We start from the raw sequence: 23,105 nt of genomic DNA on the forward strand, positions 1-23,105 counted from the left end.
GATGAAGGAATGAGAGAAAAGTTAGTGTCAGGAAATCCAATGAAATTCAGAACTTTAATGTAAAGGTATATAATGTGTACTACACATGGGTGCAGCATGTTTTTAGGAGGGGCTTTTTGCCTTTTTTTTTTTTTTAATAGGACAGCTGGAGAGAGACGAGAGATATGGGGAGAGAGAGCGGGAGAAGACATGCACCAAACATGCACCTAGACTGGGAGACAATCCTGAGACCAGTGTGTTGACGACTGTAGCTTTTGTTTATGGTTGCCTACTCTACCCACAGAGGGTTGCCTACTCTACCCACAGAGCAAAACCAGCGCAAACCACACTTTTTTTTAAATGATCAATCAACTTTGTTGGATCACTGTTCTGTAAAAGCTATGAACACTGGAAAAAAGCCACCAACCAATTTCAGTTGTGTCCCAATTTTTTCTAACAACAGTCAACATAAGTAGTAGATGACAAAAACTTTTTATTTGTAATCTTTCTACAGAAATAGTGTTTATGATCTACTATTAAAATTTTTGACAACATATGCCATTGTTTTTTGAATAAACAGACAAAATTACTAATTTATTTGAGCAAAACAGTACAAGAAGTTCCCCTTTTGTTGGTCTTAAATTTGGAAATCAAAGTTTAGAGCTACTCAAATGTTAATCAAAATGCCTTTACTTGCTCAGGGAGGTTCAAAATGGTCCCCATCTGCCTTTACAAAGCTGCAAAAAGGTATTCACATAGTTTTTAAACAGCAAATATATATTCAAGAAAAGGGGGCCAATCATCTAAAACATTTACAAAGATCGAGACAGGATTAAAAAAAAAAAAAAAACATTATTTATTTTTTGTGAAAGGATACTCTAGCAGGGCTGCTAATGAGTGCATAAAAACAACTCAGGATCTAAAACAAAGAAATTAAAAGAAAAGAAGAGATACCATGTTCCTGGTTTATTGTGCAGATTTTAATGTATTCTCTTTGTAAGAGTCTCTTTAATCTGTCTCCATCTTCTTTCTTATTGAGTTTTCTATGAGTTCACTGCTGGATATCTTTAAATACCTGCAGCAACACTGATCAGCCTATTTGTAATGTGTAGCCATCAGCCATAAATGGTTGCCAGTTTTTAAAGCATCTTTGTGATCAGATCATTTCACCTTCATTTTTAGGTTTGTTTACTTTTTTTTGTTGAGATGTGTGTCTGCTGCACTGAAAATAAAGGCTTTTTTCAAAGCATGTGCTTAAAATCTATTGTCTCTGTTTACATTATTATTCCTTATATTCTGTCGATAGTATTCTTCCCCATAATTTACATCCACTTGACACAGAATAAGATGTTTCGATTTTTAAAACAAGGCCATGAGTTGTAAGTGGAGCACATTTTCAGCTCTGTCTTTCAAAGTCCTCTTAGGAAATCTTTCAATTAATTTTTTTGGAAGTTGATATGAAACTGGGACACTGTATAATAATGTTTCTGCTAACACTTGAAATGTATATTGTAAATAAATTATGGAGAAGTCTGGGATGATTAAGAGGAGAGCGTCTGTGTTCTTTGGAGCAGAACAAGCATCCGACCTCATCTGCCTCTCAATAAGGGACTCATCTTCCTCAGCAGTTGTTGAAGACGTTGCACCTCTTGCAGTGATGCAGTTTTTAATTTTCCCCTGCTGCTCCTCCATACGTCCCACACTCTGATTCAAACTAATATGGCATATGGCAGCGTGCATATTCACCGACTGTGTGCAAACAGATGCACGAGAGGCTTGAAGATGGGCAATCTGTATTCACAACATTCGCTTTCACAAGTTGAAATACCCAAAACAATCTGACCAAAAGCCTGTTTTCGTAACACAAACTGTGGGCCTGAGCCAAAAAAGATTAAGCTCTGGTTGAACCAAAATCTCACCGATACAGATCTGCTGGGCGTCAAATGTCTTGCAGCTGTTATTTGACGGTCTAGGGAAGTCAGACGCCGAGGGGTTGAGGATGCTGGGTCCCGTGCCCCACAGGATGAGGGTGAACTGACTCAGCATACCTGGGAGGACAGGAGAGAAGAAGAAAGAAGTGGGAGAATATCAATGTAACACCGCTCAGAGAGGGAACAGTGTGAACTCAGTGAGAAAAGGATATGGGGGTGGAAGGAAAGGAAACAAGAGATGAGGGCAGACTGAACCCAACCGTGGAGGAGGATCAACATAAGCAGAGAGGAAGGCATGTGTTTTTATATCATTTCTCTACCTAACACGACAAAAGGAAAGCTTTACAACTTAATGAGTTAACTCTTCTCCACAATGTGCTGCTATTTCTGCCTTTTGGAAGCCCATAAGTGTTATACATAAAAACATCCTCAACATAATCAAGTTGATCGTCGAAACGCTGCTGACAACATTTGTACAGAAGAATTGTTCTGAGCACTGCTTCCCTTGATACCAAAAGTGATTAAATCTCAGAGATTTGAGAAGAAATTGAACAAAAAATTTAAATCTGTGCAGAGAAAACATTCAGAAAAAAACCCTGAATAATATGCAAGAGGACTTAGGCTGATGAGGGGGCCGTGAAGGCTGGCATGAGAGTAGGTTTGACAGGATGTGAGCAGACTGTACAATTAATGTTGATTTGCAGGGTTACCATAATCACGCCCATTAGGAGATGCGTTCTCTATTTCCAGTGTCCATTCTCCTCGAGGATCCTCATCCCAGGAGTGGGTGGTCATAAAAGCCCAGTCGTTGAATCCCTCTGAGGAGAAGTCGTTTGGCCTGAAATAAGAAAGGACAAAGCTAAAGTGTCTGAGGTGTTTCAGAAATAAGGGAGTCAAACCGTTTTAGTTTACTGAAACTAAAATAAAAATGATGCTTTGAAAAAGTGTTTACAGAACTAACTAAAATAGAATGAAATTAGGGACAAATCTCCTTAGTTTTTAGTCTTTGACAGCAGCAACACATGTTCGACCAAGCATAGCAAGTCTGAAATGGACTATTCCGATTGGTCAATTTTAGGTCTTGAGATGTGTTCAAATAGTACATCTGAACAAATAAAACAAGTGAAGAGAAGCGTATATGATTTTTTTAATCATATGATATTGACTTTTTCTGGATCATTTGGGACTCGCTGCTGACAAGTATCCCATATTCCTGAAAAATAGTGATGCACCAGTACATCAGTAGAGAATCTCCATGGGCCAAAAGGTTGCCTTGTTATCCCTCATCGGATTGGCCGACGACAGATGCTGATGTTTTTTCAAATGTTGAACCCAAATCTGAACTGCATGCTGTTGTGAGAGTCAAAGCCAAAACACGACAAAAGCAATGAAAGACACTGGTTTGACTAATTCTGCTTCATAATGTGCACACACCCTCCAGCTGACTGTCCTGATCTGCCAAGTTTGCAGCACGCGGCATTCTTGGATGTGGCTGCAATTGTCTGAAAAAATAGTGGTACACTTTAAAAATTCTCCCGTTGCCCACTAGTGCGAGCAGGCTGTGCAACTTCAGTTGGGAATGAAGCCAAAAAAGCTGCAGCAGGACGTCTCAACTTGGTTGAGTAGTAGGCTACGTTTTCCAAGGTGCAAAACCTATTCAAACAAAAGCACACTTGCCAAAGATGCACTGTTTACTACGATCTCCCTGCAACTTTAACTTCACAGCAGTTAGCCTGAAAACTTTATCATAGTTTTCTACGACTGAACAGCTGACAAGAAAAGTCAGCAAATTGGCTGCTCACGAGATTCCCTCAGAACCCTGAAATGACTTTTTATGCACGGAGAAAGCTGCTGATCATGTTGTTCAGAAACAAACAAATAGAGGCTTCTAAGCAAAAGGTTTGAACAAATAGAGTCCGATCCACTTTTCTGCACTGCTACTTTGTTAGATCCTGGTACAAGGACTGTTATTTTGATGAGAACATTAAAATGCGTGAGCACAGCTTGATGCACCACTGATGGGCATACTTGCTGGTTCAGCCACTGGGGCTGAGCTGCAACAAGGAAGAGAGGCTGATGTTTGTAGAGAAAAACATGCTTCCAACCAAGAAGTAGACTATGGGGTAGGTCTACGGTTTAATTTTTCTATTCTCTAAAGTAATAAAGAATGAAATTATACTTTGTTGAACAAGAAAATATAATTGGGTCCCTGGCTTAAATGAGGTGGTTAACATTCACAAAAATTCAACCAGTAATAACAGTTACTGAAAAAACATCAGCATTGGTTATGGTCGATATTTATCGGGCCTGATTTTTACAATCAGTGCATCAATACTAAAAAAGACTGAAACCAACACTAAAACTAAAAAAACCTCATGTTAAACAAATAATTTTTTCAAAATAAAAACCTAACAAAAAAACAGATTTAAAACCTAATTTAAACCAAACTGAAACACACACACAAAAAATAATGAAAAATCCAAAACTATTATAACCTTGTGTGCTCAGCTCAAAATGAAGCATACGTGCATGCACACTGTGTTTTTGAAAGAGACAGAGATTCACTCAAAGCTGTACTGTTGTTGTGTGTAGTGATGTGTTTTACAGTGTACCTGGGGAACAGCAGGGTGGAGCGTGTGCCCAGCGGGCTGATGAGATGAACGGCCAATTTGCCTCTCTGGTTGTGGGAGAGAGTGAGGCGAGCCTGAACATGTTCCAGAGAGCTGACATACTCTGGTCGCCCCCAGCAGGCATCCACGCTCTTGCTGAACACCAGTTTGTTCCCAATGTCTCTGCAGGTTTTGACACAAGGAGGAGGAGGTGGGGAGAGAGAGGTTAATGTTGTGTGGCTGTATAAAGTGGACACACACAATAAGACAGTGCTACAAATCTACAAGAGCATCCAGGCTTCGGGGCCAGGCGAGGTGACATCCATCAGGCTGAGCTGGATGATAGAACAGCAAGTGCTCGTAATGAGAGTAAAAACTCAGTGTGGTACATGCACAAACACACAAATACAGAGAGAGAGAGAGAGAGAGAGAGAGAGGTCTGAGTTGGCCCTCTAACCTTGGTTCTGTCAGCATGCTGTGAACACACTGATGCTGTGGCCCCAAAGTGGTCCAGTTCTGCGCCATAGCCACCATCGCACCTGCATCCAGGAGACCGTAACCATAGGAGTGACTTACTGTGGAGAGAAAAAGGTGGAAAAGCAGGCTGGTGATGAAAATGATAACCTAAAATTAAATTAAAATTACAGTCAGTTCATAATCCAGTCTTTACAGTGATATTAGAGGTATACTTTTATTCATAACTGCATTGCTTTTAATGACACCAGCTTCCACAACATTATTTTAACTAACATTGTCAAACTGTAAATGTTAATGTGACTCTAAGACCTAGTTTACATCTGGTATTAACATTCAGTTATCTGATCACAAGTGAACAGAACTTGAATCAGACTGTTCACACTTTGCATTAACAATGTGTCTCCACTGACCTTGCATTTTGAACTCACTGGCTAGAAGTGTATGCAAATAAGTACCTGTATGCTTCAAAGATCAAATGTGTCATTGTTTCAGCCTAGTGGAAAGTAGCATTGTTCTCCCACTTCTCAACTGGTAGCCACATATCAAATCACTTAAGGGGCCAGTCTGCAATGTGGTCCAGGACACATGACGTTCACGCTACTAAAACAATGTGGACAAATGCCCTCCAGACTACCTCTGAGAGTGACCTGAGTGCTCTAATAACACATCAAGGTGCTTCACACCAAGCATTAAGGCTGTCCTAAAGGTGTAAACAAGGCCCAAACCTGGTCATACACTGTGATTTCCAGCTGCCTTTCAGCCTGGTGGTCCATCATTTTTCGTGCAGTGTACAGAGGGACATGACGGCTGGCCACAGCCTGACTAACTGCTCCCGACTGGTCAGATGTATTTCTGGCAAGTTTGATATTTTGGTTGTACGGCTTCATTGACTTACACAGTGGGAGCAGAGCCAGAGCAGAATCCCCAACTTTGGAGTATTTTATCAAAATCAAACCATCAAAAAACATCTTAAATCACAATGAAAACTGCAGGAATGCGGGTTTTGATACGCTGACCTCTAGCTGATACTGAATATTTATTATTATTTAGCTGCTAGATGTATTTCCTGGAGATACATTTAAGTGTGTGGGCGGGAGATGGTGAGAGTGTTTTTATCGCTGCTTGAGGTCACTGATGCGTGAAAAGGAGACAATATGATTTCAACCTCAGTGTGTAAGACTTAAGAAAAACAACAATAACATTTGCCAAAGTCCATTCGGACTCTACGTGTACAGCGTGGGCGCATAAATCTGAATTTATTTATTGTTGTTGTTTCCCTGTTTTTCTGTCTCTTCCATCTCTCTCTCTGTAAGCCCAACACTGTTGCTAAAGATGGCTGGTTCTGCCTACCTGCCTGTTAAAAGGAACTTTTTTGCCTCTGTTACTTGCTAAACACTGCTAAGTTTTCTGCTCATGATAGATTAATGTTGAGTCTCTTCAAATAATAATGAAAAAATAATACAGAGTCTTGACCTGCTTTTTTGTTGAAATGGGGCCATGCTTTACAAATTAAGACCGTTTCTTGAAAGAACTGATTGATTAACTCAATAAAACTTGACCAGATTGACAGTTTGGGAACCACAATCTATTCTTATTTGGTTGTACTTTTATATTTAGCAACATTGTGTTGTATATTTATTGTCAGATGCTTGCTGATAAAATGAAAAGGAAATATCAAATGTATTTTTCTTTCTAGTAGTCAGCTGAGAACCAGCGGGAGAAATATAAATCATCAAAGTTAAGCTGTGGCTCACAGAATAACGATGGCAGCAACATTAAAAGGTCCAAAGTCATATTTGAAGCTATGTTTACATGCCAGTTAGTCTGTTGCAGCTAAACAAGGACAAGATATGTGATCATGCCTTTATGCTGAGTTAGATTGTGACTTCAGAGACAAAGATAAAGTTGGTTACTGTGCAGTTGATGCTGATGTTAATCAGTGTGACCATCAGCTCTGCCTACAGTGGAACTCCAACAAACTTCCTGCAATTAGGGTAAAAAAATTACATGATTTGATTGGCTACGTGGAAAAAAAAAGATGCCAATTTATCAAGGGGTCTATATGATGCAATAAAACATGGGTTTCTCACAATGAAAATATAATAATAAACGTCTCCCTTTTGGCTTCTGATTTATGTTTGAATTCAAATCATAATGCATTTTCTGACTGGCTGAAATAGGGTTTAAAGTAATGTGTTGTCAGTGTGGATAGGAACAGAGAGCCCATAGAGATGTTAGGAGAGCAAGTCTCAGAGGAGTAAGGAGGTAAGGAGTGCACAGATAAGGGAGCTTGAGACTAAGTGAGAGGGGTTATTATTATGTGATTATGTGCATAATAGCAGGCACTCACTTAAATTTACTTTGCACATGACAGATTTTTGTTTGCTCTAATTAAGCGTCTCTCTGCATGCTAATGAAGTGTCTGCAAAATAATTCACTTGCTTACAAACTCTTCTCCTGTGCTCAAAATGCTCCACTATGTACATGGGATAGAAGCACATATATAACCCCTCATGATACCATCTGTGCCTGGTGTGTATTAGTCAGCCTCTACCTCTGCGCCCCACTCCATTGGTCCTCCAATCCCCAGCACTGAGGCGCCCGGGCTGGGACGTTCTCACAACCAGGTGCTGCATGTCCCTCCAGGTCAGGTTCATGCTGCAAATAAACAGGAGGAAAGCAGAGTGACTGGGCTGACTCTGTGTGCTATGTAACAGCTGGTGGTATAACTCTCTACATCATGCACATTATGAAAAGTCAGCTTTTGCTGACCTCAACTGTATGACAATACAGAGTAGGAAATGTGAAGAGCTATGGGATGTGAAAAAGGTCAGGAAGAGGCTGTAGACACCTGAAATGTGATCTAGCACTTTTTATGTATAGAAAGGACAGCTCTACATTTATGAAATATTACACTGAGAGGTAGTGGACGCCCTGAGGGATGTGTCAGTCAACCATAACAAAGGTGTGGGTTCACATTACACCAGTATGAAAGTTACATCATAACCCATTGTGTTGAAAGGTCAGGGAACGAAGTAAAACAGTGAATACAACACCACAGAGGACTGTGTGGACCTCTCTGTAATGATAGTTCTAATGAGGTCTGGGATTCAGGGGATGGAGTCACCTTCCACAGAATAGAGCCCAATAAAAAAAGAGTTTTATTAGGAGTCACAGCAGAGAAGCATCAGAAAGAGAAGTCTTTGAGTGAAGAGAAACTACTCCGTGGGTTAAGATAATCAAACCATGAATCACTCAGAGCAACATCAGAGCTGATAGAAAAGGAAACACAGAATGCACTGTGGCGCATCACCTCCGCCACTCTCAGCATCAGCATTCACATCTCACATCCTCTCATGTGTTATTAATGGACAAGATCCCCCAACCACTCAATGTCACCTCGGCTAAAAGTGAGTAGGAGAAGGAGGGGGAAAAATAATAAAATAATAAAAAACAGCAGAAAGCCAAAACACCCTGCCTATTAAATGATTCCATCTCTGTGCTTCCAGTGTGGTCCCAGTCTGATAAACTAGCTACCCTGTTATTATGGCTGCCTGTCAGAGAAGGGTCGGATGGTGATGGGAAGAGAAGGGAGGGGGAGCTGCTCAATGACAAACCCTGACTCTGGTTTGGTGTTGAAAGTGAAAGATAGTCTACATGTTGTAAACATTGGCTCTGTCAGTCAGAGCCCCTCTCTTTTCATATCAGAGGTGACGGAGCGGAGATAAACCTGTGACACTGCCAGTGTTTTCCTGAACTGGGCTGTGAGGAGAGACTGGATCTGATGTGACACCTGTCAGCTAATTGCTTATGTGGAAATAAAAAAAGAGTGAATCAGAATGAAAGAGTGTTGACAGATAAGAGGACTCAACATGCACGAGATATGACTAAAGATACCAACATAATAGAAAACACATTAAAGCGGCTGACAAGAGCTTAGATTGTGACACCCGAGTGAGTGATAACGAGAGACATCTTGAGTTTAAAATCCCTTCAGGTATTCACGTGTCTGAGTGGGAGGCAGTTGCTGGTTTGTCTTGCTAATTAACCGATTATCAAAAGCTTCATTTGCTGAGGAAAAAGTTGTGGGCTGGGACTGGGGCCAGCTCTGACTCCCAGACGAGCGTGCAAACTTTCAGACGTGAGTGCCAGACAAACACGCACCCATATGCACACACACCTCCCACAGGAGCACAGTGGAGGATAACAGATAAGGTCTATAACTAATTCAGATTTTTAAATGTTTTCTTTAGCTCTTCTGTAGTGTTAAAACCAGCTCAGTCTCACACCTAACTTGACATAAAAAGCTGCCTGGCCTTGTTCCTCAAACTGTTACAATGTAGGTATCTGTTCAGCTCCTTTTCTGGATGCTTTCACAAAGCATAATGTTTCAAAGGCATATGAGTTATAAAAAGCAATAAAAGTTTGCACTGGAAGGATGTGAGGTGTTAGAATAGGTCGTTCAAGGTACCTTTTCCTTGTTAAAGGACACTTAAAAGAGACAGGAAATGTGGGGGAGAGCGTTCTGAGCGACACATCAAATAGCATCAGGACTGACAGCCAATCCTGTGACCAAAGCGAAGAGGACTGCAGACTCTGCACATGGGACTCCCACTCCACTAACCGGGCCAAACCAGCATCCCGGGGTTATACTGAAATTTTACTGAGGAGACCAAAATTTGAAACTCATATGACCAAAAGTCACAGTTGATTTAATGTAAAAAGTTACTACTACTTCTACTTAACTCATTTCTGAACAACTGTATTTATAAAGGTCCTAAAAAAAACAAAATCAAGACCTGTAGGATTCTGAACCTCATCAAACTATGATTAACTACTCCAGCAGAGTGAGGCTGTTAATGCATTGGCAATTTATATACTTTTTCGATACAACGTGTTTTCAAAAGACTAATTTTGTATTATATGAATGACCCACAGTGTTGAAATTTGCAGGAGGTTGAAAAGAAACAGCATGTAATTTAAAAGACAGTATTAGAAGAAGAATAAATAAGAGATTGAGTGATATTAATTTTTCAGGGCTGATACCCATGCCAATTCTTAGTAGTCAATGAAATCAATAACTGATATGTGTCAGTGGTACTCAGGCTTTTGCAGTGATTGGCAATTACACATGATATCCAATATGATGGTGATGCGGGCAGGAAAATTAGGTGGGACTCAAGTCAGGTAAGGTCAAGCTAGGTATGGGAGCACATGCCGCTTTGGCACTTTGCCACATCAGCCTTGGTCCTGTACTGCTCTGGACTCCGCCCTGGACGTCTGGACCAGCCCACAGGTTCCTGGGCACCCAGTACGCAAGGAGCTGGATCAGGCCCTGGAGAACACGCACCAGGTGCCAAAGGTGCCAACAGTCTTGCCAACCACATCCAAAGATGTGCCAAAGAGAAGTTGTCACAATGGAGTCTGGTCGATACCTCTGGACATCAGTCAACGTCCAGGCCTCACAAGAGTATTGTAAGACTGGAAGGACCAAGAAGTGAAAGACTTTGACTTCCCCCTGCACGCTCAGATACGGGGAACACCACACTGTGTCGCAGTCACATATCGATGGATTACCCTGCCAAGGTAGATGAACTGCTCTACAACTGCCATGCACTCACCATTCACAGACAGAAAGATTCCATGGCAGCATTCAAGGCATGCCCAAACACCTGGATCTTTGTTTTGGCCCTGGAGAAGTACATTCCCAGCCTCCTCACTCAGCAAGTTAAGAACACCCAAAAGGACATCCACATACAAGGATCACAGCATCATCAGCAAAGTCCAGATCAGTGATCTGGACATTCCCAAATGAAGCTCCACAGTTTTTTTCCAGACTGGAGAGTCAAAAAAGAGCCAGAGGGGAAGGACACACCTCACAGAGTCACAGTGGTGCACTTTTGAATGAATTATTTTATTGTTGATCAGTAACTGCATCATTAATACAGATAATCTGCCAAATGCTGACAAATGGCTGGCTGATAACCAGTTGACCTAAATACAAGCAAACCTGCAAGCAACTCAGGCAAACTGTCTAGATTGACTTTTCCTGCCTTTTTGACAGCAGAAATTAAGAATTTGTCTTATTATTGACTATATTTGCTACCCTGGCATCAAAACTGAGTCAATATACAGTAAGTTGATCTTTAATGGAAGTGTTTCAAAGTTTGAAATTCTAGTATTGTGACAGATCCTGGTCTGCAGGTAGATGCAGGGGTAGCTGTCGCCTCACAACATGAACGTTCCTGGTTTGAATCCTTGTCGAGCGTTGCCTTTATGTTCAAACTTGTTGTCTATGTGCATGCCTGGGTTCCTCCTGGGTACTCTGACTTCCTCCCACAGTCCAAAGACATGCTTGATGGGTTAACTGGTGACTCTTTTGCCTGTAGGTGTGAGTGTTAATGATTGTCTGTCTCTGTCTGGAAATAGTTTATTTCTAAGCTGATGGTGTCTTTTACTTTCGTAGGTCATTAAGAGACATCAGTATTCACAGTTTTTCACAATAGCTAAGACACATGTCAGGAAATCCTCCTCCCTTTTCTCTAAACTGAGAACACAAAACTCAGTTTTCAAACTACATTTACAAAACCTCTGATTCTTGGGTCAAAATCAAACTGTCACATCAAATCAGATTCATCTGTGCTCAGAACTAAACAGTGTTTTCAAATCAGACACACTGCAGTCAGCATATAACACTACAGAGCAGCCATTACACACTACATTACAAAACAGAAAACAAAGCGTTCAGGGAATTGCTCCAGAGAAACATTTGTTTTTAAGTCAGTAGTGACTAAGTTAGTAAGGAAGCGAAGTTCATTACAAGAAATAGGTAAAATTCTGAAAAGGAAATTACATTTTCCAAAAGATTTGTTCATAGAACAAAAGCTGGACAGGTGTATGGAAGAGAGGCTGACAATAAAAACACTTCAGCACTCTCTCTGGCACAATTCCAAGACTTACTACACTGCTTCCTGACATTTCCGTACTCAGACCTTCGTCAGGTTGATCAGTTGTTAGAAGAAACATAATGGATGTTTGAGAACTGAAATGTTGGGAAGCAATTTGAATAGCAAGAACAGACAGGGCTGTGTCTGAGTCTTTGTTCTCTACTTTTTTAAGGAAATCATTCACATCTCAATCAGATTTTATACATTGCATAGTAGTAGCATGTGATTTTTCATGCATCTACCCTCTTCGTTAAGAGGAAGAATGTTGCAAAACAAAGCAATTGAAATTTCATCTGAAATTATTTCTATTCTTGGCCTTAGTCTTCCTCGTCTTCTTCCTCCTCCTGGTAATCTGCTGCCTCTCTCAGTCTCCCAGATTGTCTCCATCCATCTTTCAAGTAACTTTTGCTCTCTGAACTGGCCTAAATTGGTTCCACATGATAGAAAACAAGTGTTTTTTAGTTTTGGTTGTGTTAAATGGTGTTGTACTGTGCTTTGATCGTGTTTTTGAGACTGTGACTGTGTTGAGGGTTTTTCAAAAAAGTGAATGAGTTTTGCAAATTGTGCTCAAGTATGCAAAAGGGTTGTTTAAGGATTAAGTGTTTTAGTAAATGTAAAAAACAGTAAATTCAGTCTGCTTCATGGCCAATTTAAAAAAAACTGCTCACAGGAGATCTGACCTCTTTTTATTTATCATGTCAACAAAACTGAAAAAGATGTCATTCTAATGGGTTTTATTTCACAAATCTAAAGTGATGTTGTATATTTGACTTTGGTAATTGTATTGCAGAGTCCCTTGTTTCAAGTGCCAACCTCCTGTGTTGACAAATTAAGCCAATGTAGGAGTGCAAATACAACTTTAGCTCCAAAATAAACAACGAATCCCTGTAGTGCCCATAAATGCCAATTATACAACACAAAAACATGTTTGCAACCTGGTACAAAAACATTTTGGTCTTTGCAGCACATTTCTTCATTCACATGCACAGTAAACTGATCATTTCTTTTTCTTATAGTGTATCTGCTCAGGACAAAGAGTTCTGCAAACATTTGCATAATTAGGTTTGTTGATTATTTAACTGAAAGGTGAGCTTATTTAGCCATTTGCCCATGGACTTAAAGTAAAACCGGCAGGAAAATAGACTTATAAAAATTTACCATCTATGCAGTTGGAAGGTGTCTTTTTATGTTGCTACATAGCCTAAGAATTTCCAGAATCAAGGCTGAATTTTTCACATACGGCTAAAGGCTTCAAATACTTCAACACCCAGAGTGTACTGGGGTTGATGCCTTCAGATAAAAAGGCTGTTCTTATTGGATGGGTGTGGCCTGTGCTTTCATGTGGGTGGTGTGAATACAAAGCTGACCTGTCAGGGAGGGAAAGTACCAAGACAATGTATGTATATAAAAACTAAAAGCCTCAGGTTCTTCTTATGCAAATATAAAATAAAATCTACAAGCTTCTCATCCAAGCTTTTCTTACACATGTGTCTTGCATGTTTTCTGAGGCCTATAAGAACCTAAAATAAAACACACAACATTTCTAAGCAATTATTCAAACCATTGCCACGGTCATAAAAGCTGAGGCTAAAACTAATTTCATGAGTGTTGTTCCCCGGCTACTGCTTGTAACTCAGTTCCACTATAATACTCCAGATTTATTTATGGAAACTATCTGAATGAGCAGAGAGGCATACACACAAAGACTGACAGCCTACATGCACTCAAAACACCAAAGAGAGGATTTACTGAAAGACATTTGAAAGATGCTTTGGCAAAGATTGAAGAGATAATTATTTTTATGAATCATTTTTGTGGGATAAAGCAAAGAGTTATGAAGCAGCACTGCCACTTGAGAAACTGTGAATGGTCCACAAACTATAGGCTATAAACAGCAGTCTTTACAATATCTAAAATCAGCCTCACTAACAGCATCAGAGTAGCTATAATGTACACTAGTGACGTGCTCTCTTTTGTCCTGTTTAGAAATAAAACTGGACTCTGAGTGCTCTGACGTTACCTTCAGGTAGAAAAAGACTATACTGTAATACTATTCTGCTTGTTTTGTTTGATGTCAAACACAAACAAATAAACAAGGATTTAATGTGTCCTCTAAAACCTAATGTATTAAATCAGAACAGTGAATCATCAGCAGACAGCAGCCTGGCTTGACTGTCAGACGCATCGTCTACAGAAAGGGTTAGAGATGCTCTGATGGTAAAACTTAGGGCTAAATTGCTATGTTTCACAACCTGATGCTAATTCTGATACCCCACTTTTGATGTAACACTACTACTGCCAACATTTTCAGCAGGAAAACAGATCAAAGTTTGTCTAACTGGTCACATTTTCTGCCCAGGAATTTAAAAAAATTAATTCAGCAGCTAGATATAAGAGGTATCAGGACAAAATGAATTGCCGTTCATGTTTTTTCCATCCAACCATCATCTACATTACTTAGGCTGTTTGGGGTAGCAGGGGGCTAGAGTCAATCCCATTTTTACTAGGAGAGAAGTTGGTTACAACCTGGACTGGTCACCATTCACTTACAGGCTTGATATACTGAGACAAACAACCAGGCAGGCTCCCATTCACACCCATGGACAATTTAGAGTCACCATTTAACTTGGGGAGCATGTATGGCCTGTGGGAGAAAGCCAGATTACCTAAAGAGAACCCACACATGCATAGGGAAAACACCTAAGTACAGAAAAAAGGCCCCGCCTGACCGAGATTTAAGCCAGAAACCTTCTTGGTAACAGTGCTAACCCCTGCACTGTGAGCCCCATCATACTCTATGCTCTTATATTTTCAGTTATCATACCATTTTCTTTAACTTCATCAAAGGCTCACTGCTGCTGAATGCTTCTGTGGTGCAAACAGTGACATCTCACATGACTGACTGGCAGACCATTGTGGTGTCTGATGTTGTGTTAGAATGCTGGCTGTCGTGGAATTAAAATTACATATTTAAATACACAGTTTTCATTGCGGCACCATTAACACAGCTGCACCACCAGCTGTCCCCACCTGAAGTCATACTGCAGCAGCCACAGTGCCAATGAAAGTATTCATTCCCTTGGATGTTTTACCCTTTCACTGATTTTATAAATCAATCATGGTCAATATAATTTGGCTTTTCCTAATTAATATTACAAAAAACCCTCTGTAATGTCAGAGTGAAAACCGATTTCAAAGTAATGTCAGATAAACAAAAATATGAAAAGTAAATTATAAGACTATATAAATATTAACCCCCTTAAAAGCGACTGACCTTTTTCAACAGAGTTCCAGCCAAGCCAGTTGGTGCTAGTAGTTTCACAATTAGTGAAATGGGAATCAGCTGAGTGCAGTGAATGTGTCTCAGGTGATTGTAGTGTAAAGACACCTGTCTCTGGAAGGTTCAGTCACTGGTTTATCAGTATTCCTGGCTACCATTACACCATGAAGACAAAAGAACACTCCAAGCAACTCAGAGAAAAGGTTTTTGAAAGAATAGAGATCAGTTAAATCTATTATCAAGAAATGGATGAAATATGGCACCTGTGTACAAGCTTCAGCAGCTGATATGGGAGAGACTCTGCATACAACAACTATTTCCTGGGTTCTTCACCAGTCAAAGCTTTATGGGAGAGTGGTAAAGAAAATTCCACTGTTGAAGAAAACTCATACTAAATATGGACTAGAGTTTGCCAAAAGGCATGTGGAAAACTCTGTGGTCAAGTGAAAGAAAGTCTGATGTGACCAGAAATGGTTCTTTTTGGCCATCAGACAAGATGCTATGATTGGAGGACACCAAACACTGCACATCACCACAAACACACCATCCCCACTATGAAACATGGTGTTGGCAGCATCATGCTGTGGGAATGCTTCTTGGCAGCCAGCAAACCTGGAGGGCTTGTAAAGGTAGAGGGTACAATGAGTGGTAAAATATAGGAAAATCCTGGAGGACAATCTTAATCAGTCTTCAAGAGAACTACATCTTGGGTGACAATTTATTTTTCAGAGACCCGGCACTAACCCGAAGCATACAGTCAACGCTTAAATAGAAACTGTTTAAAGACTGCAATGTTCTGGAGTGGCCAAGTCAAAGCCCAGACCTCAATCTACTAGAGAATTTGTAGCTGAACTCTAAAAGGGCTTATCCTTGTGCATCCTGACAGAGCTTGAGCAGTTTTGCAAAGAGTAATAGGATAAAAACTACACCCTCCAGATGTGCAAGCCTGATTGAAATCTATACACACAGACTCAGTGCTGTGATTGCAGCACAAGGTGTATCGATTAAATACTGACTTGAGGGGGTTGAATATTTAAGCAGTCACGTATTTTACGAATCTTACCAGAATCTGTTTTCACTTCAACTTTAAAGGTGTTATTTTGTCAAAGAAGCCAAATTATATTGACCATGATTGATTAATAAAATCAAGAAAAGGGTAAAACATTGAAGGGGTGAATACTTTTTACAGGGCCTGTACATGCTCCCTTACTCACTATAAATCCTTCACTCTGTATTCTGGCTTGTAGTAACCCTGTGTGTCTGCCTCCAACATAACTGTACTAAAATGCTTTGAGTGCACTTCTTCAGTAACACTGCTTTCTGTCTTGTTTTTTCAAGCTGATTTTAAATGTGTTTGGTTTTAGCTATACCCCTCTCTAGACTCAAGACTCCATGGGCCCTGAGCAACAGACCAGCACAGAAAATATGCAAAAGAGTAGGCTGACATTTACTTGTCACATCAATTTTCTAGTAATATGTTGCTGATTGAAAATTGGTAAATTTGCATTCTATGGCCCATTTTTTGTGTATGACCGTTTCTAGGCTCTAAGTAGCATCTCCAGTGCCACTGTTTAGAACACCTCTGGTAACCAACAGGTGATGTCCATGTTGTATACATTCTATTATTCACATGAAAATTGATGCTAAAGGTTGAAAAGAGGCTGTTTCCGCTGCAGGGATAAGTAAAATAAAAAAAAGAGTGTGTCATGCTCACTCACTTTGCCTCCAGAGCCAGAGCGATGATCCCAGCAGCCAGTGGAGCTGAGGCGGACGTCCCTGTGTGAGAGTCTGTGCACTTTTGCCTCAGGTCTGTGGTCACCTTGGCGACAGGAGAAGAGAGAGAAGTGTGAGGAAATAGAGAGGGAGACACACATTTAATCTGACACATTCAGCTCCCCACTTTAATATGACTGAGGCAGGGGAGGGGGATGGGACGGTGTGAGCTCTGCCTGCAGCGATCCTAGACTGTAAGGAGGAGGAGGAGGAGGGTTCATTCTCAGGACTGTGGATCCCTGCCAAAGGGTCGCAGTCAGGGCAGGGAATGTCAGCCAAATAAGTCCAGCCAGGTCGACTGATGGTGAGAGAAAGTATGTTATCACTCCAGGCTGACTCTGCTCTCGCTCCTGGCCAATGCCAGAAAGCTAATGAGGCCCGCCTGGGTCATGATGGAGACACGTCAGAGACGACAGTAGGCCAGAGGGCAAAAAGAGCTGTGAAGGTTAGGGAAATTTTCTTGATATTAAACTTTTTTGCCTAACAGATTGTGTCACTAATGACCTCTATTAGTTAAAAGGAATCAAAATTTCAAAGGAGTAAACAAAAGGAGGGCAGATGTCTACACAAGCCAACTGTTGGTCTAAAAAAAAAAAAGAAGCTGCCATGTTTTATTAATTGTTTTTTTAAAATCAGTTCATTAAGTTAGGGCTGAGTAATCTGATGGGATCGTGATGTGATTTTTAAAAAAATTCTGATATATTTACTGGGCTAAGAGATTCAGTTCAATAAATTGGTAGCAGCCTTACACAGAAAAAATTATTTACAAGAAAACTAACTAAAAGTGTATCTTTTTAGTTTGAAAATGCTGCATAGAAAAGATTAACAGATATCAGACGTCACTGCATTGGTCCAGTAAATTAGACGTTTGTAAGTCAAAGTGGGATTTATCAAAAAATATGGTCTGCTTGTGGATGCTTACAAAAATCTGACAAAGCAGGCATAAATACAAGTTAGGGATGAAAGAAATCTGTATGTACTCACCCTTACAACAACTGACTGCTTCTGACTAAAGCAACAATACAAAGAAAGCGCTGCGGTGCATTTCAAAAGCACTTCAGTTTCATCCATTTGATGAGTTGTGTTTGCTCGCCTGCAGCGTGCCTCTGGTGTATTTTGGAGCGAATGGCAGATTCATGGTTGTTTTATGTTATCCGACGTCCCTGAGGCAAATCTTTTTCTTCAGCTGACAAGCAGCTTGAAGGAAGCATGTGGCATCTCTCAGTGTTTGTCAGCTTGGCTCACTGTATGTTACACATCAGTCACTCTGATTCTGACAGTTTGATGCCCATGTTTGATTTCAGACACACAAGATTAATGTGAATGTGCACTTCAGGAGGATTCACTTTGATGTACCCACATCAACTTTTGGCCAGTACAAAGTTGAAGATTTATGGTTATTTTTGCAGAGCTGACTTTTGCTGTTGCCACGGATCCAAAGTATAAAAAAGATCCTACACAAAATCTGAGAAAAAGTTTGAGTTTGTGTGTGTTTGTGTGGGCACCCACTATCTGTTTCTCCCCTGGGTTTCCAGAGCTGAAGGTGGTAGCGAGGGTTGATGAGCAGGGCTCGCTGTACCAAGGCACGCTGCCGGACTGCGTGGTGCTGCTGATTGACAGAGTGTAAATGCTGTTGGTGTAACCATCGCAGTTGCAGTTGTCCTGCTCCCGGCCACCATTACCCGATGCCCACACAAAGATGGAGCCAAGTCCACTGCGTCCCTGTGGAACAGAAACAAATTTATACTCTCATGAAGCTGGGATCCAGAGAAATGCACTGAAAAATAGACTAACAAGAGCTTGTTGAATATGAAAAATTGCCTTCAACTAAGTCTACTAAAATGCCTCGTCGTTTATGTGTTCAGAAACAGTGAACTGCTGTAGGCACAATCCTTATTAATACATCATAATGTCAGGCAACTTACTGCGGCAGAACATCAGATAACAAACAAGAGAAATGTAATTACAAGATCTACTCATGCTGAATAGAATTAAGGTGTGACAAACGACTAAATGATGCCTGGCAGTGAGACTAGGCTCCTAAAACACACAACACAAAACACTTTCACTTAGTCCAGTTGGACCTAGACTGCCAACATGAGGCCTGACATCTCTGGGAGGTTTATGACTCAGATTAAAATTTTATGTTCAAGCAAAGCAACAAAGAGAGTCATTTGTCAACTCAGAGCATTACTAAGATTAGATCGTTCTTTTTGTTCAGAGTCGCACGAATCTTTTGTCATACATTTGTCTCCAGTAGATTAAATCAACATAACTCTTCATTTGATGAAATGCCATAGAAATCGATGCACCCCTCAGTTTGTACCAAACACAGCTGCAAGGTTGTTCACAAGTTTGGAAAATGTTTTGAAAATGTTCTCATCCTCTGAGAATAAGTTAAACATGGCTTTAAGAATCAGATTTAAGCCTTACTGCTTATTTGTACAGAGGATCGCTCTGCCTCCTTCCTACATAGCTGACCTTCTCTCTCACATTGCTGATCTTGGCCTGAGGTCTGCTGGCCGCTTGGTGCTGACTGTCCCCTTGGGGGGTGGGGGGGTGGGGGTGGGGGGCATGCTGGACACAGAGGGCAGAAGGGCATCTGCAGTCAGAGCTCCACAGAAATATCCTCTCAGTGCAGAGCAACCTCAATGCCCTTTTGTTGGAGTCTTATAGACATATCCTTTATGCTATTAATAAGATTTATCTCTGCTGACATAATGTACAGTGTTAGACTGTATTTGCCAAGTATATCTTCTCTTTGTCTGACCTATTGGCACTCTTTTTTTAATGGGTTCTTCTGCTAAGCACTTTTTGAGTGTCAATGAAAAATGCTGTATAAATCAAAGTAAAAATGTCCAATTTACTCCAACTTTATTTGCATTAATCACAACCTATTTTTTAAAAGTTCAAGATCTGAGGTCAAATATCTCAACATGGGTGAGAACAGCACTCCAGTGTATTGACTTTTAAAATCAGAAGTGCACTTTGGAAATGGAAACCTCTTTCAAGGCCACTACAACCTCTATTTGTGTCTGCACATTGGAGATGTAGCATTACATTTAACTCACAATACATATTATAATACTGTTATCAAAATCAGACTGATTGCGTCTTGCTTCGATGTCTGCATGCTATACTCCTTCAGCCACTGACGACAAATGAGAAAAGCCAAATTCTGACTGCACCTTCTGCTGATTAAAAAGGAGTATTACAGTGTATATTTTTGTCCGAGTTTAAATTTAGATTTACCATATTTTAACAGATTTTATATTGTATTGAAAGGTATTTTTGCACCACTAATTTATCTGTCTCCAAACCTATAAGAATTATGCTTAAAATGTTTTTTCCCTTAGAGATCAGTCACAATCATAGCAGAATGACCCGATGAATTTCAGTTACCCATAAATTGCACATACTCCACTGGCCCCTCTCTTACTGGACACACAATGTGCAGTGGAGTGCAGCCCTGGGCTGCAGGATAGGAGAGATTACAAGATCACTGAAGAACTTCAAGATCATGTGGGAATTGTATGTTAACAACAAATTACTTTGCCTTTCTGAGGATGATTTGTTGAAGTTCAACCTGTCTTGTAGTACTCGAGTCCCGGACTCTGACTGGAGTCTAACTCGAGTCCTGATTTGGAGGACTTGTGACTCGACTTGGACTCATGACTCGACTTGGACTGAAGACTATTTTATTCTGTAATATTTATTGTTTTTGTGTGAGAAAACCCAGCATAACTGATCAGTGTTCATGCAGTACGTGGTGCATGCATTCACCTGCATGCGCGTTCATGTGAGTCTAACCTGCTGTCTGTGAAAACAACCAGAGGAGAGAGAGCAGGAGTAGCGGGGGAGCTTGGGTGACAGAGAGAGGAGCTGATAGGTTGATAGGTAGTTTAAACCTGTGGCTCTTCTCTGTATTCCCACGGTAATCTACAAGAAATTAAACTTAAATGCAGCCAGCCTACCTCTGAATCCCAGAAAATCTCCATCGGCTGCACAGACTCATTATATCAGCTGCTGTTGCTGATATACAGTAATCCTCCTCAGTCTGGGACAGAGTGATAAAAACTCTTAAACCTTGTAGTGAGTCCTGTCAGTTAAAAATGTTAATCCAGCGTTGAAATCTGCGTAAGCATTGGCAAGATAATGCTGATTAGTGAGCTATAGGGGTGGCACCTTTTCGTGATGTGTTCAAATGTCCCACAGAGAAAATTGGAATTTTAGATTTTAGTGAGAAATCTGAACAAACCCAGTCATTTTAAAAGAGGAATATTTTGTATAAAATAGAGGTAAAGCATGAGTTCAGTTAAAAACATGTCTCATTTTTCCACCCTATATACACAAATAATCCTGTTAATATCACTAATATTATCAATGAAGAGTGTGATCATTAAGGAGTATTAATAAGAGTACTAATATCAATAAAAATCACTTACCCTCATCCTGGACTGGAATGTTTTTGAGTTTTCATCAACTAAAACTAGAGTAAAACTGTGAAGGGTGATCAGGACTAAAATGTGACTAAAATTAAACATATTTTTGTCTAAAGACTAAAAATAAAAACGGTTACCAAAATTAACACGGTCTCTAAGTCTACTCCACCACAGGGTCAGAGATGTTTGGTTTTGTTCATGCACAACTGCTGTTAACAGTTCCTCTAGTCCTTTAGAATAAAAAGTTGAAGAAATTCATACATTAAAACACATCAGCATAGCTCACCTGAAAAGCTGGAATGGCTTAAAAATAATTAATAATTTGATTTAATATGACTCTAGGTTTTAGGTACTGGGGACTTGTCTAGCACTCGAACACGGGCAATGGGGACTCGACTCAGACTCAGATATTGGGGACTTGACTCTGATTTTTCTTTGGTGACTTGGACTCGACTCAGACTTGAACACTAGGGACTCGGGACTCGACTCAGACTCAAGGTTTGGTGACTCGACTACAACACTGACTTCAACATTTTTCTCTGATTCCTTCTGCTCCTACCATGGGTGAGCTCATCAGGAAGTTAAAAAGTTGATGGTTTATAGAAAGGATGTTTGTTTTCACATAAAATCATATGATTTTCAACTTCAAAATTATCTTTTCTTTGACCATGGGGTCATGTTACTCAAATGAACCTCTGACCAACTGATGACCTTTGATTTGTACCATAGGATGGGACGTAATGTTGATAATAATGAGGACATTTACAATTGGGAGTCTGCGTATTGTGTTGTATTTTGAAACTGACTGATGTTTCGTATACTTTCATGTTTGGGTCAATCTGCTTTATGTAGATTGATGCATTTCAGCAGCAGCCTCTGATGAAAATAGACCTGGTGCATATCTCCAGTGGAGTGACAAGGAGTAGCGCTTCTGAAATGCATGGGGGCTACAAAGCAAATTTCCCTGAGGGGACAATAAAGTTAAAGTTGAGTTGAAGTTGAAAGACAGACTGGAGCGTTTGCAGTGGGACTCCAGAGCACACTTCACATGTGGATCGCTGCCCAGACGGTGTATGTGGAATTTGAGGGTCAAGAAAACATTAAATAATTCATAGGCTCCTTCCCATGCCAGGTGGATGAAGGATGTCATGTTCCATCTAAAACTAGAAAAGATTAAAAGGTCCAGCAGAATGTGGTTTCTTTTCAAATCTTCTTTTATAGCTGCTACTGGGATAAAAAAACTGGAATGACTCATACCATATGATTCTGGGATTCAGTGTGTGAGGCTGCTCGACCTTTATTGTTTGCTCACTTATCTTTGTTTTGTGAACAACACTAACCTTTAGGGGTGGGACAGGGGGATAGGATTAGATGCTGGGGTAGTTCGGGAGAAAAAGTGGGAAAAACAACTGGAGTTAGAAGGAGGTGTTTGTATGTTGTATCTTATTTTTTCACACCACACTGTGATATTCAGTGACTGTGGAATTCCTTTGTGTTTAAAACTGAAAACTAAAAAAATATGTTTACAACTATACCTGGCAGCAAGCATACTATAGTTATACCAGGAAAACCATTGTACTACTGATATCTGCCAATATAATTCACAGTCTACCGTGCTATCTAAAGCATCCAAACTTTTTCCCTAAATATCTATCAGTGCTTGCTGC

At 40.3% G+C, this 23,105-nt stretch overlaps 1 protein-coding gene across 2 annotated transcripts in view; it reads right to left on the minus strand.

Annotated features, from left to right (window-relative positions):
* furinb (furin (paired basic amino acid cleaving enzyme) b) overlaps positions 1-23,105 on the minus strand; it is a 133,037-nt gene that overhangs the window by 2,477 nt on the left and 107,455 nt on the right. For both annotated transcript variants that reach the window (XM_041794889.1, XM_041794888.1), the window contains 7 exons: positions 18,506-18,718; positions 16,942-17,042; positions 7,551-7,654; positions 4,977-5,094; positions 4,523-4,702; positions 2,621-2,748; positions 1,899-2,027 (listed from right to left, as the gene is read on the minus strand). In XM_041794889.1, coding sequence (XP_041650823.1) covers positions 1,899-2,027; positions 2,621-2,748; positions 4,523-4,702; positions 4,977-5,094; positions 7,551-7,654; positions 16,942-17,042; positions 18,506-18,718 — 973 coding nt within the window. The remainder of the gene's footprint in view (positions 1-1,898; positions 2,028-2,620; positions 2,749-4,522; positions 4,703-4,976; positions 5,095-7,550; positions 7,655-16,941; positions 17,043-18,505; positions 18,719-23,105) is intronic.

This window comes from Cheilinus undulatus, linkage group 9, assembly GCF_018320785.1.
Source record: "Cheilinus undulatus linkage group 9, ASM1832078v1, whole genome shotgun sequence".
In the NCBI taxonomy this organism is placed as follows: Eukaryota; Metazoa; Chordata; class Actinopteri; order Labriformes; family Labridae; genus Cheilinus; species Cheilinus undulatus.